The sequence below is a fragment of the Trichomycterus rosablanca genome, chromosome 18, assembly GCF_030014385.1.
Source record: "Trichomycterus rosablanca isolate fTriRos1 chromosome 18, fTriRos1.hap1, whole genome shotgun sequence".
NCBI lineage: Eukaryota > Metazoa > Chordata > Actinopteri > Siluriformes > Trichomycteridae > Trichomycterus > Trichomycterus rosablanca.
Genome location: NC_086005.1, coordinates 18,783,109 through 18,795,494, shown reverse-complemented (window position 1 = coordinate 18,795,494; position 12,386 = coordinate 18,783,109). Strand labels below are relative to the sequence as shown.

Genomic DNA, 12,386 nt, shown 5'->3' with positions numbered 1-12,386 from the left:
TTGCATAGCATACTTTTGAATTTTTTGCTGTTTGCCTGAGATGCTTTGCTTGCCTTTTTCTCTGCAAATGATCCATGGTGTTTGGTTACAGTGCTATCAGCTGTGTTCATGTTACCTAGCTTGACAGTCTGTCCTGCAAAGCAGCTTGGTATTGGATATTGTCTTACAGCTGATTCTCAGATCCTATTCTTGTACACACTTTACATTTTGTTTTATGGATTAATACAAAGTAGTCTGTTGGTGTGTTTTTTCTTCATAAAAATATTAAAGCATGGTTACTGGAAATAGTTTCTAATTGGGAAATCAGCAATCAGTAAACAATAAACGTAAGAAGCTCTTATAAGTATAATTACAACTAACTGTTAACTGTACAATTTTGACAAATGGAAATTGAAGCTACTGAGGATCCTCTAAAGACAGCATTCAACTCCTTCTGTTTCAAACTACAGTGTCCTATATTTTATCTGGGAGTCATGGGCTAAATTCTTGGATTATTAATCCAGCATTTCCTACTTGGTGAACTTTAAACATTCAGTGTGTTTCTATATATAACTACATCGATCAACCATAACATTAAAACCACCTCCTTGTTTCTACACTCACTGCCCATTTTATCAGCTCCACTTACCATATAGAAGCACTTTGTTGTTCTACAATTACTGACTGTAGTCCATCTGTTTCTCTGCATGCTTACATGCTGTTCTTCAATGGTCAGGAACCCCACAGGACCACTACAGAGCAGGTATTATTTGGGTGGTGGTTCATTCTCAGCACTGCAGTGACACTGACATGGTGGTGGTGTGTTAGTGTGTGTTGTGCTGGTATGAGTGGATAAGACACAGCAGCGCTGATGGAGTTTTTAAACACCTCAGTGTCACTGCTGGACTGAGAATAGTCCACCAACCAAAAATATATCCAGCCAACAGCGCCCCGTGGGCAGCGTTTGGTGACCACTGATAAAGGTCTAGAAGATGACCAACTCAGACAGCAGCAATAGATGAGCAATTGTCTCTGACTGTACATCTACAAGGTGGACCAACTAGGTAGGAGTGTCTAATAGAGTGGACAGTGAGTGGACACGGTATTTAAAAACTCCATCAGCACTGCTGTGTCTGATCCACTCATACCACCACAACACACACTAACATACCACCATGTCAGTGTCACTGCAGTGCTGAGAATGATCCACCACCTAAATAATACCTAGTCTGTAGTGGTCCTGGGAGAGTCCTGATCATTGAAGAACAGCATGAAATGGGCTAACAAAGCATGCAGAGAAACAGATGGACTACAGTCAGTAATTGTAGAACTACAAAGTGCTCCTATATGGTAAGTGGAGCTGATAAAATGGACAGTGAGTGTAGAAACAAGGAGGTGGTTTAAATTACACAAAATCAGTTGAAAGCTGCTTATGGCAAAATAGCCAGCTCATTTTATTTACATGTATGATTTCATGTCTATCTAGGGCAGACTCCATTTCCCATGTCCTTTGGCAGAGGCTCTCTGGGCCGCTTCGAGCGTGCTCACACTACAACCCCCTGTGACTACACGTCTCCAGGCTCAATACAGAATAAAGATGGACTCTCTCATTTAAGGCATCAGAGATCATCAGCTACTTCTTTAAACTTGGACCCGCCTCCTCTACCAGACGTGCCCCCTGTTGGGTCCGATTTTGACCCTTGCGATAGCGAAAACGTCGAGAATCCAACTGTTGACATCAAACCCGTCCATCGCTTCATTCCTGACTCCTGGAAAAACTTTTTTCGGGGGAGCAACAGAAGCAGCAAGAGTTCTGCACCCATATCCAGTAGTTACAACACCACTACTGAGGGTGTTCAGTGCTCTCCTCCTCATTCGCCCTCAGCTATAGGATCATACAAGGATCAGAATGGGGACTCTCAAGACAGCTACCGCTTCCGCAAGGAACATGAAGCTATGCTAGAGGATCATTTCGAGTCAATGGACAGTCACACCATACACACCAATGCACACACCGCTTTGACCTACAGTGAAAGAGTTGAGGAATATCACCAGCGTTATGCCCATATGAAGTCCTGGCCAGGGCTGCTAAGGATTCTTAATTGCATAGAGCTGCTTCTAGGGGCAGCTGTTTTTGCCTGTGTGTGTGCATACATTCACAAAGACAATGAGTGGTATAATATGTTTGGATACTCACAGCCCCAAATGTATGGTGGCATGTACACAGGCTATGGTGACACTTATTACACTGGACCCAAGACACCATTTGTCCTTGTTGTCGCTGGTTTGGCATGGATAGTGACTGTAATCATACTTGTACTGGGTATGACCATGTACTATCGAGCTATACTGTTAGACTCAAACTGGTGGCCTCTTACTGAATTTGCAATCAACCTGGCCCTTGCTGTGCTTTATATGGCTGCTGGCATTGTTTACGCCAGGGACACGACACGAGGTGGACTCTGCTATTACCCCGTTTTCAGCAACGGCATCAATGCAGTTTTTTGTCGTACCGAGGCAGGTCAAACGGCGGCTATTATTTTTCTTTTTGTGGCCATGATAGTGTACCTGATAGGAGCCATTGTTTGCTTAAAACTATGGAGACATGAAACTTCACGGCGCTACAGAGAAAAGTATGGCTATGAGGTAAGGGGTTTGAGTATTTTTGTGTTCCTAATACTATGTGGGTTCTTCACACTCTTGTTATTAAGATTTTCAAAAACAAATTACATCCCTTTTCTACATAGTCACCTTCCGATGCAATTTCCTCAGCATCTTACCAACTTTTTGATGCAGTGGTGGGCAAACTACGGCCCTCGGGCCACATACGGCCCGTTATGCTGTTAGATCCGGCCCGTTGAGCATTTACAAAATTGTCCTTTTAGGGCTGCGCAGAACGCTTTCCTTCGCGTATGAACGGGTGGCCGCATGCACGCACGCACATGCAAACTGAATCACTGAGTCAACTGAGAAACGACTCTTTTTAAATGAATTATACATTGGAATCGAATCAGGGACCTGTGCTCTTACCTATGGTAAACATTCATTCGTTTTGCTCACTCTATTTCATTATGGTATTGTGCTCAAACAACTTAATGAATCTGTTCATTTGTTAAAGAGATTCAGTCGTGGTCCAGGCCTTGATAAACAGCTGTATAAACCAATCAGAGCTTCTGAATTCAGATTTTGGGTGGAATTCCATCCTTACCGCAAAAGCCGAGAGAATAAATTATCTAAGACGGTTTTCATTAGTTAGGTGGACAAAGACAGTTGGGTATGGATTTTATACATACTGGAAATATTCTGGAAACATACAAGATGGTCGCCACAAAGAAAAAAAAGTAGATTATATCCCTACTGGAACAACACACGGATATAGATTTGGTCTCAATTTGAAGAAGAGAAGCTTAGGTAAGCAGCCCTACTTTAGAGCCTGCTTTTATTTCAAATTTTTTCTTCAATACCCTGCATTAAAGTTGATTCCACTAGTTGGCGCACTCCAAACACTACCGACTTTTGTTAAAGTCGAGTCTATCGTCTATACACACAGACATTTCATTCTTTGATTGATAATTTATATTAGTTCACCCCCTATCTGCTACTGGCCTGGCCCGTCTGTCAAAATTTTACACCTAGTGTGGCCCTTGAGCCAAAAAGTTTGCCCACCCCTGTTTTAATGCCATCAGCAAAAAATGTTTTTGGTTGAGCGTGTAGCCACTGATGCACCACTGCTTTCATATCATCATCACATAAAAATCCTCTTCCCCTTAAAGCTTCTTTGAGTGGTTCAAAAAGATAGAAATCAGATGGCGCTAAATTACTATAAGCTCTCTCAGTCTCTCAGACACGGCCAATTACTACTCCTCCCACCCTCACCGTTTCCAGCAAAAATATAAAAATGCGGAAACTTTTTGAAGATCCCCTGTACATCTCTTTTTTTTAAACAATGGTGTTGTATGTAGTTGGGTGCTTTTCTATTTTAACTTTTCTATTACAGTCAGTGTGGCAGATACATTGTATTGCCAAAAGTATTCGCTCGTCTGCCTGCACACGCATATGAACTTAAGTGACATTCCGTTCTTAATCCATGGGGTTTAATATGGTGTCGGCCCACCCTTTGCAGCTATAACAGCCTCAACTATTTTGGGAAGGCTTTCCACAAGGTTTAGGAGTGTGTTTATGGGATTTTTTGATGAGATTGTTGGACGAGAAGGCCTGGCTTGCAGTCTCTGCTCTAATTCACCCCAAAGGTGTTCTATCGGGTTGAGGTCAGGACTCTGTGCAGGCCAGTCAAGTTCTTTTACACCAAACTCGCTCATCCATGTCTTTATGGACCTTGCTTTGTTCACTGGTGCGCAGTCATGTTGGAACAGGAAGGGGCCATCCTCAAACTGTTCCCACAAAGTTGGGAGCATGAAATTGTCCAAAATCTCTTGGTATGCTGAGGCATTAAGAGTTCCTTTCACTGGAACTAAGGGGCAGAGCCCAACTCCTGAAAAACAACCCCACACCATAATCCCGCCTCCAGTTTGGAGGTCTGTAGCGATTGACTCTGCAGAACGTCGGCGACCTCTGCGCACTATGCGCCTCAGCATCCGCTGACCCGTCTCTGTCATTGTACGTGGCCTACCACTTTGTGGCTGAGTTGCTGTTGTTCCCCATCGTTTCCACTGTGTTATAATAGCACTGACAGTTGACTGTGGAATATTTAGTAGAGAGGAAATTTCACGACTGGACTTGTTGCACAGGTGGCATCCTATCACGGTACCACGCTGGAATTCACTGAGCTCCTGAGAACAACCCATTCTTTCATAAATGTTTGTAGAAGCAGTCTGCATGCCTATATGCTTGGTTTTATACACATGTGACCATGAAAGTGAGTGGAACACCTGAATTCAATTATTTGGATGGGTGAGTGAATACTCTTGGCAATATAGTGTATTTTGAGTTACACGAGAAAAGTCACATTTAAGTAACTTGCAAATATTTTCCCTGACTTAGATGCAGCCAGAATTACCTGTGACTCAGACTATGGTAACTGAATTGTTTGGGTTGGCAAATCTGTGCGTCATCATTTCTTGCTTTAATTATATGTATGTATTTATGATATTTTTGTTATCTTCTGACAGACAGTGGCAGTACCAAGGAATTCTGAGCCTGTCTTGGTCTCCTCGGCAGCACCAGTTCAGACCAAACATACAGCAGGTTCCACAGCCGTCAAAGCAAAAATGGTTAAAGGCCATATTCCATCCGGTCACATTCCCAAACCTGTGATTGTACCTGACTACCTATCGTGAGTATCTGGTCTTAATCATGTACACATCAGAATATAAAAGTTTAACAAAATATAACCATATATTGTTTTCAAAGAATTAAAAACAGAAACATATTTATTCAGTACAACCCCAAATCAGAAAAAGTTGGGACAGCATGGAAAATGCAAATAATAAAAAAACACAGAGTTTCTTACATTTACTTTGACTTTTCTTTGATTGCAGACAGGATGAACCTGAGATATTTCATGTTTTGTCTGCTCAACTTTATTTCATTTATTGATAAACATCCATTCCTGCATTTCAGGCCTGCAACACATTCCAAAAAAAGTTGGGACAGTAAAGCATTTACCACTTTGTAATGTTGCCATTCCTCTTCACCACACTGTTTCAGGTTTTATTTTGTCTCATTCTTTCTGCAAACACGTCTTAAGATGTGCAACAGTACGGGGTCGTCGTTGTCGCATTTTTCATTTCAAAATTCTCCACACATTCTCTGTTGGGGACAGGTCAGGACTGCAGGCAGGCCAGTCCAGTACCCAGACCCTCTTCTTCTGCAGCCATGCCTTTGTAATGTGTGCAGCATGTGGTTTTGCATTGTCTTGTTAAATTTGGCTTAATTCTCTAAAATCTCTAAGCTAAAGGATTGACCTTAAGATTAACTTTGTGCACTTTCATAAAGCATATCTTTTCAAATGAAGAAAAATAGCATAAATAAAGTACTACTGCCTCATGCACAAAAATCAAAACATTCATCAAAATTTTACATAAGGTAAGTGCACTTACCAAAGTGTGCTTTGTTAATAGCAGAAGAGTTTTTGGTGACATGTCATTTTGGAATGACATAGAAGTAACTGGATTGCTGGATTGGTTTAAATAATGAATAGCACAAAATATCAATCTCTTTTTTTATTTATTTTGACTTTAAGGCTGAAAGTGGACTAAAAGGAGACATGGACTTACGAATAATTATGAAGTGAAAACAGGGTTTAGAAAATATGCAATTTTATTTTACTGACAAAAATGGTTTATTCAGTGGTTACATATCTGTACACACCCTTAGCCTAATACTTGCTTGATGCACCTTTGGCAGCAATTACAGCTTCAAGGCGTTTTGGGAAAGAAGCTACGAGCTTGGCACACTTGTTTCTGGACATTCCTCTTGGCATATCCTTGCAAGCTCCATCAGGTTCGCCCCTGTCCCACTGTCCCACTGCTGAAAAACATCCTTACATCATGATGCTGCCACCGCCATTCTTCACTGTAGGGATGGCATCAGCCAGGTGATGAGCGAGCCTGGTTTCCTCCAGACTTGACGCTTGGTATTCAGGCCAAAAAGTTCAATTTTGGTTTCATCAGACCAGAGAATCTTGTTTCTCATGGTTTGAGAGTCCTCTAGGTGCCTTTTGGCAAACTCCAAGCAGGCTGTCAGTTGCCTTTTATTAATGAGTGGCTTCCGTCTGGCCACTCTACCATAAAGGTTTGGTAGTGCTGCCTGGATGGTTGATCTTCTGATAGGTTCTCCCATCTCCACAAGGATACACTGGAGCGCTGTCAGAGTGACCCTCGGGTTCCTGCTCACCTCCCTGGCCAAGGCCCGTCTTGCCACAATGCCTTGACACAATCCTGTTTCTGAGGTCTGCAGATAATTCCTTTTACCCCATGGCTTGGAGTTTGCTCTGATATGCACTGTCAACTGTGGGACCTTTTATAGGCAGGTGTTGGCAATCCCTAATCATTTATAATCAATTAAATTTACCATAGGTGTACTCCAATTTAATTGTAGAAACATCTCAGGCAGTATCAGTGAAAACAAAATGCACCTCAGCTCACTTTTGGGTGTCCTATCAAAGGGTATGCACACTTGTGTACATATGATATTTTACATTTTTATTTTTAATAAATTGGCACAAAAAAAAGAACTCAATCTATTATAGAATGAGTCTGTAATGTAATAAAACGTGGAGAAGGTGTACTGTAGCACCGGCTTGACTGTAGCACACCACAACTGAATTTTAGAACAATACTGATCACTATCTGGCAGTCTGTCTGATGAATCTCGGTTTGGTAGATAATATAAGAACATTGCAATTAATATTTTAAATCCAATTTTAAAGTTTAGTGGAGAAAAAGTCTAGGACTTCCTAAAATGACTCTTCTCTTAAATGACATTTTAGAGAACTGTGTGCTTTGAGTTTTGGCAACAGTTAAATATCAGTTCTATTTACATTTACATTTATCTTTGCATTGTTTTCATGCACATAAAGGTTTTAGTATGCAAATCATTGGCCTAGATAGAGCACTGACCTCAACCCTATCTAAAGCCTTTTTAAAGTGATTAATTGGTTCACTAACTGTAAGCAGGCCTCATCCCCAAAAATGAATGCCTGAACTAGGGCTGCCACTAACAACTATTTTTCTATTGATTAATCTATATTTTATTGATTAGTCGATTATTCTAACGATTAATTTTCCTTCAAAAAATTTAATTCAGAATCTCATTCACGCTTCTTTTATTTTAACAACAAACTGTATGGCATAATAATATGGCACAAAACTAAATGTAAACAGTCCATATTATTAAATTTTCAAGTGCTTCATATTAAACAAAGTTCAATGTGTGTTTATGGCATTCCGTACACAAAGCAAAGTGCTTAAACTTATAGCACTCGAAACTTACTTAAAATTATAAGTGATGTAAATACAGTGGTTAGCGTTAGGGCTCATTCATATGAGAAGCTTTTTGCGCTTTGATTGCCGCAGCAACCACAAAAATCGCGAGCCCAACAGAGCAAGTGTGTGGCGTGTGTGAATGCGCCCTAACTGAACTCTCTAAGAAATTCGGTATTCCAAGTTGTCCGCGATTAAGAAGCTTAATGAACAGTGTAGAAGTAAAAATGCGCCCTAACTGAACTCGCTAAGAAATTCGGTATTCTAAGTTGTCCGCGATTAAGAAGCTTAATGAAACAATGTAGAAGTAAAAATGCGCCCTAACTGAACTCGCTAAGAAATTCGGTATTCCAAGTTGTCCGCGATTAAGAAGCTTAATGAAACAATGTAGAAGTAAAAATGCGCCCTAACTAAACTCGCTAAGAAATTCGGTATTCCAAGTTGTCCGCGATTAAGAAGCTTAATGAAACAATGTAGAAGTAAAAATGCGCCCTAACTGAACTCGCTAAGAAATTCGGTATTCCAAGTTGTCCGCGATTTAAGAAGCTTAATGAAACAATGTAGAAGTAAAAATGCGCCCTAACTGAACTCGCTAAGAAATTCGGTATTCCAAGTTGTCCGCGATTAAGAAGCTTAATGAAACAATGTAGAAGTAAAAATGCGCCCTAACTGAACTCGCTAAGAAATTCGGTATTTCAAGATCTCCGTGATTAAGCAGCTTAATAAAACAATATAGAAGTTAAAAGGCACCCTAATTAAACTCACTAAGTAATACGGTATTCTAGGATCTCCTGGATTAAGAACTTTAATGAAACAATATAGACGCTAGTGCTGCTGTGGTACCATCAAAGCAGTGTACAAACCACCTTTTTGTTTTGTGCCAGTTTTAAGTATTCCCAAACTTTTGATGATTTGGGTCTTGGGAAAACTTTTAGCTTTTCTTTGAAAGCTCTCTACAATCGACTTCTAACTCTGCTGCAGACGGCATTTTTTAAGACTGCATTTAATGCTGGCAACCAGTGACTGGACCAAATACGACTTAGGTCATGCACACAGCAAGTAGTGCTGAGGGAATCATATGAACGGTTATATTAATGCAAACATTGTAGAAATTAAAAAGGATCATTTATAAACATAGTTTTAAAAATCACGCATCAACTTAATACATTGATGTTGACGCATTTTTTAGCGTCAACGTCATCGACTAGGTCGACCAATCACGGCAGCCCTAGCCTGAAAACACTGTTCTGGTGGATAAATGTTAGCAAATCCCTGTATCATCATTGTAAACTTTGAAGCAGAGCTGGGACCAAGTGCACATTAATACTTGATTTTAGATGTGATGTCTTGGAGTCAGCTGTCCATAAACTCTTGAGCATGTAGTGTATATGTGTGTTCATTTCAAATGTTTTTCTGCAGCAAGTACCCAGCTATACGGACTGATGAGGAGAGAGACCAGTACAAAGCAGTGTTTAATGACCAGTACTCTGAATATAAAGAACTGCACTCAGAGGTTTATGCAACACTTAAAAAGTTTGACGAGATGGATGGCATGATGCGCAGCCTGCCTCGAAACCCAGCTAATCAGATGGTTAGTTGCTGTTTGCTAATTTTCTGGTACATCTAGGTATGCTTGCTTTCTCTCTGAAATATGGGTTGTCTGTGTCCTACGGACATTAGTATGTTGTATGTTAGATGCTTAAATTATAACCCATATATACATATAACATTCAAACATAGTAATACATTAATGAATGTGATCATTTACAGTCATGTGAAAAAGTTAGGACACCCTGTGGAAACCTTTGTCTTTTTGAACATATTTAAACATATAAACATTTGAGCTTTCTCCCAGTTGATGTCAGAGACTGGTACATGGTTATAGGAAACGTCTAATTGAAGTTATTTCAGCCAAAGGGGAAATACCAGCTATTAGGGCATAAGGTGTCCTAACTTTTTCCTCACAATAAATTTCCATTTTTGTTCATTACATTTTACAACTTGTGTTTAAAAGTAATTTTTAACATTCTTGTTGTTTAGTTATATAAGCTCCATCTCTCAGTACTGTACAAATGAAGCTCAAATGTTTATATGTTTAAATATGTTCAAAAAGACAACGGTTCTCATGGGGTGTCCTAACTTTTTTCACATGACTATATATTAATGATATACCATTTTGTGACTGCTTTTTAAAATGCAACAACTTTATCTACTGTAGTAAAATATATACACATACTAGCAATGAAGCAGTGTTTAATTTTGTTTTTGTTTTCCTAGGAATTTGATCGCATAAACAGAATTCTACAGGCATATCTGCAAAAGAAAAATGTATGTTCTGTGATTTTTTTTTATCCACTATATTCCTTCTATTATAGAGGAGAATTAAATTTTTTCTTGTAGGCTTTTGTTGTATCCTATTCTTTAACAAACTTAAGAAGTATTTATGGTGCACTGGTTTACTGTTTGAGCAGTGCTTGGTCTGTTAGTTAATAGAGGCTCCAGCCCCACCCACAAAAAAACAAATAAACAAACCGTCTGAATGCTGGGATGAGGAAGAGGGGTGAGAGGAAAAAAGGCAGGGTCAGTATTTCCGGCAAGGAATTTACAGTTGAGAAAAAGCACTTTTCTGAAGAAAAAAGACAAAGGAATCTAGATTCCAAGTTTGTCATTTGTACAAATGTTAGAAGCAATTGTACATTAAAATGTGTGTTGGAAGGCTTGGAAACTTTACAAATGTGAAAAAATAGAGAGGATAAAATAGGAAATAAGGTAATTTAAAATAATAAAAAATGACAGAGCAGAAGAAACAGAAAATAAAATAAACATGTGTATATATACGCCGATCAGCCATAACATTAAAACCACCTCCTTGTTTCTACACTCACTGTCCTTTTTATCAGCTCCACTTACCATATAGAAGCACTTTGTACTTCTACAATTACTGACTGTAGTCCATCTCTTTTTCTGCATGCTTTGTTAGCTTCTTTCATGCTGTTCTTCAATGGTCAGGACTCTCCCAGGACCACTACAGAGCAGGTATTATTTACGTGGTGGGTCATTCTCAGCACTGCAGTGACACTGACATAATGGTGGTGTGTTAGTGTGTGTTGTGCTGGTATGAGTGGATAAGACACAGCAGCGCTGATGGAGTTTTTAAATACCGTGTCCACTCACTGTCCACTCTATTAGACACTCCTAGCTAGTTGGTCCACCTTGTAGATGTAAAGTCGGAGATGAACACTCATCTATTGCTGCTGTTTGAGTTGGTCATCTTCTAGACCTTCATCAGTGGTCACAAGACGCTGCCCATGGGGTGCTGTTGGCTGGATATTTTTGATTGGTGGACTATTCTCAGTCCAGCAGTGACAGTGAGGTGTCTTATCTGTGTCTTATCCACTCATACCAGCACAACACACGCTAACACACCACCACCATGTTAGTGTCACTGCAGTACTGAGAATGACCCACCACCCAAATAATACCTGGTTCTGGGAGAGTCCTGACCATTGAAAAACAGCATGAAAGGGGGCTAACAAAACATGCAGAGAAATAGATGGACTACAGTCAGTAATTGTAGAACTACAAAGTGCTTCTATATGGTAAGTGGAGCTGATTAAATTGACAGTGAGTGTAGAAACAAGGAGGTGGTTTTAATGTTATGGCTGATCTGTGTGTATGTATATATACTGTATGTATGTATGTATGTATATTAGGGCTGTCGAAGTTAACGCGATAATAACGCATTAACGCGATTTCAATTTAACGCGATTAAAAAAAATAGTGCCGTTAACGCAAATTGTAGTTCATGTTGATACTTGACTGGTAGAACAAACGTTTTAATGTCGGACTTGCCACCGTTTTTCATTTGCGGTTTGTTAACATAATGTAACCGAGCGTTGTAGTGATGCACTTGCTTAATAAATAAATAAATACACGCTATACTCACAAGTTGTCGGGAGCAGAACACTTTTATTAACTTATTCTGTTAAGGTACCAAATACCGGAAAGCTGAGTCAAGCACGTTAGTCCATGCACTATGGAAGCCCCAAAGGGTCAAAACACACTCACTTCGTGTAGAAACGGCCATCAAACCATTGTCACAATACAACCACAGAAAAGTCTGTTACAATAACTACGCCTTATCCCACCTAAAGCACCGCTGATCTACAATGTTTGCTGATGGAGAAATTCTAAACTACAATCTGACATTTACTGCCTAGTATGTGAGTGAATAAAACTCCCTTACAGTTTTCTCTTGTCCCAGCAGTTTTTAACATCAGTACATTTAGCATAAAATGTGTTCACCATTTTAATTGTAACATTTCACTTAAAAAATCCTTGTTTTCTATAACATTTACACAGATTTTTTTTAATGAGATTAATCGCGATTAACTATATGAAATTCTGAGATTAATCGCGATTAAAATTTTTTATCGTTTGACAGCCCTAATGTATATATATATA

At 39.6% G+C, this 12,386-nt stretch overlaps 1 protein-coding gene across 1 annotated transcript in view; it reads left to right on the top strand.

The window, feature by feature from the left end:
• Window positions 1-1,366: 1,366 nt before the first annotated feature.
• The window catches only part of LOC134332928 (uncharacterized), a 37,409-nt gene continuing 26,389 nt past the window's right edge, over window positions 1,367-12,386 (top strand). The window contains exons 1-4 of the mRNA XM_063014762.1: window positions 1,367-2,625; window positions 5,109-5,272; window positions 9,342-9,513; window positions 10,200-10,250. Of these exons, the coding sequence (XP_062870832.1) occupies window positions 1,483-2,625; window positions 5,109-5,272; window positions 9,342-9,513; window positions 10,200-10,250 (1,530 nt within the window). The 5' untranslated portion in view covers window positions 1,367-1,482. The remainder of the gene's footprint in view (window positions 2,626-5,108; window positions 5,273-9,341; window positions 9,514-10,199; window positions 10,251-12,386) is intronic.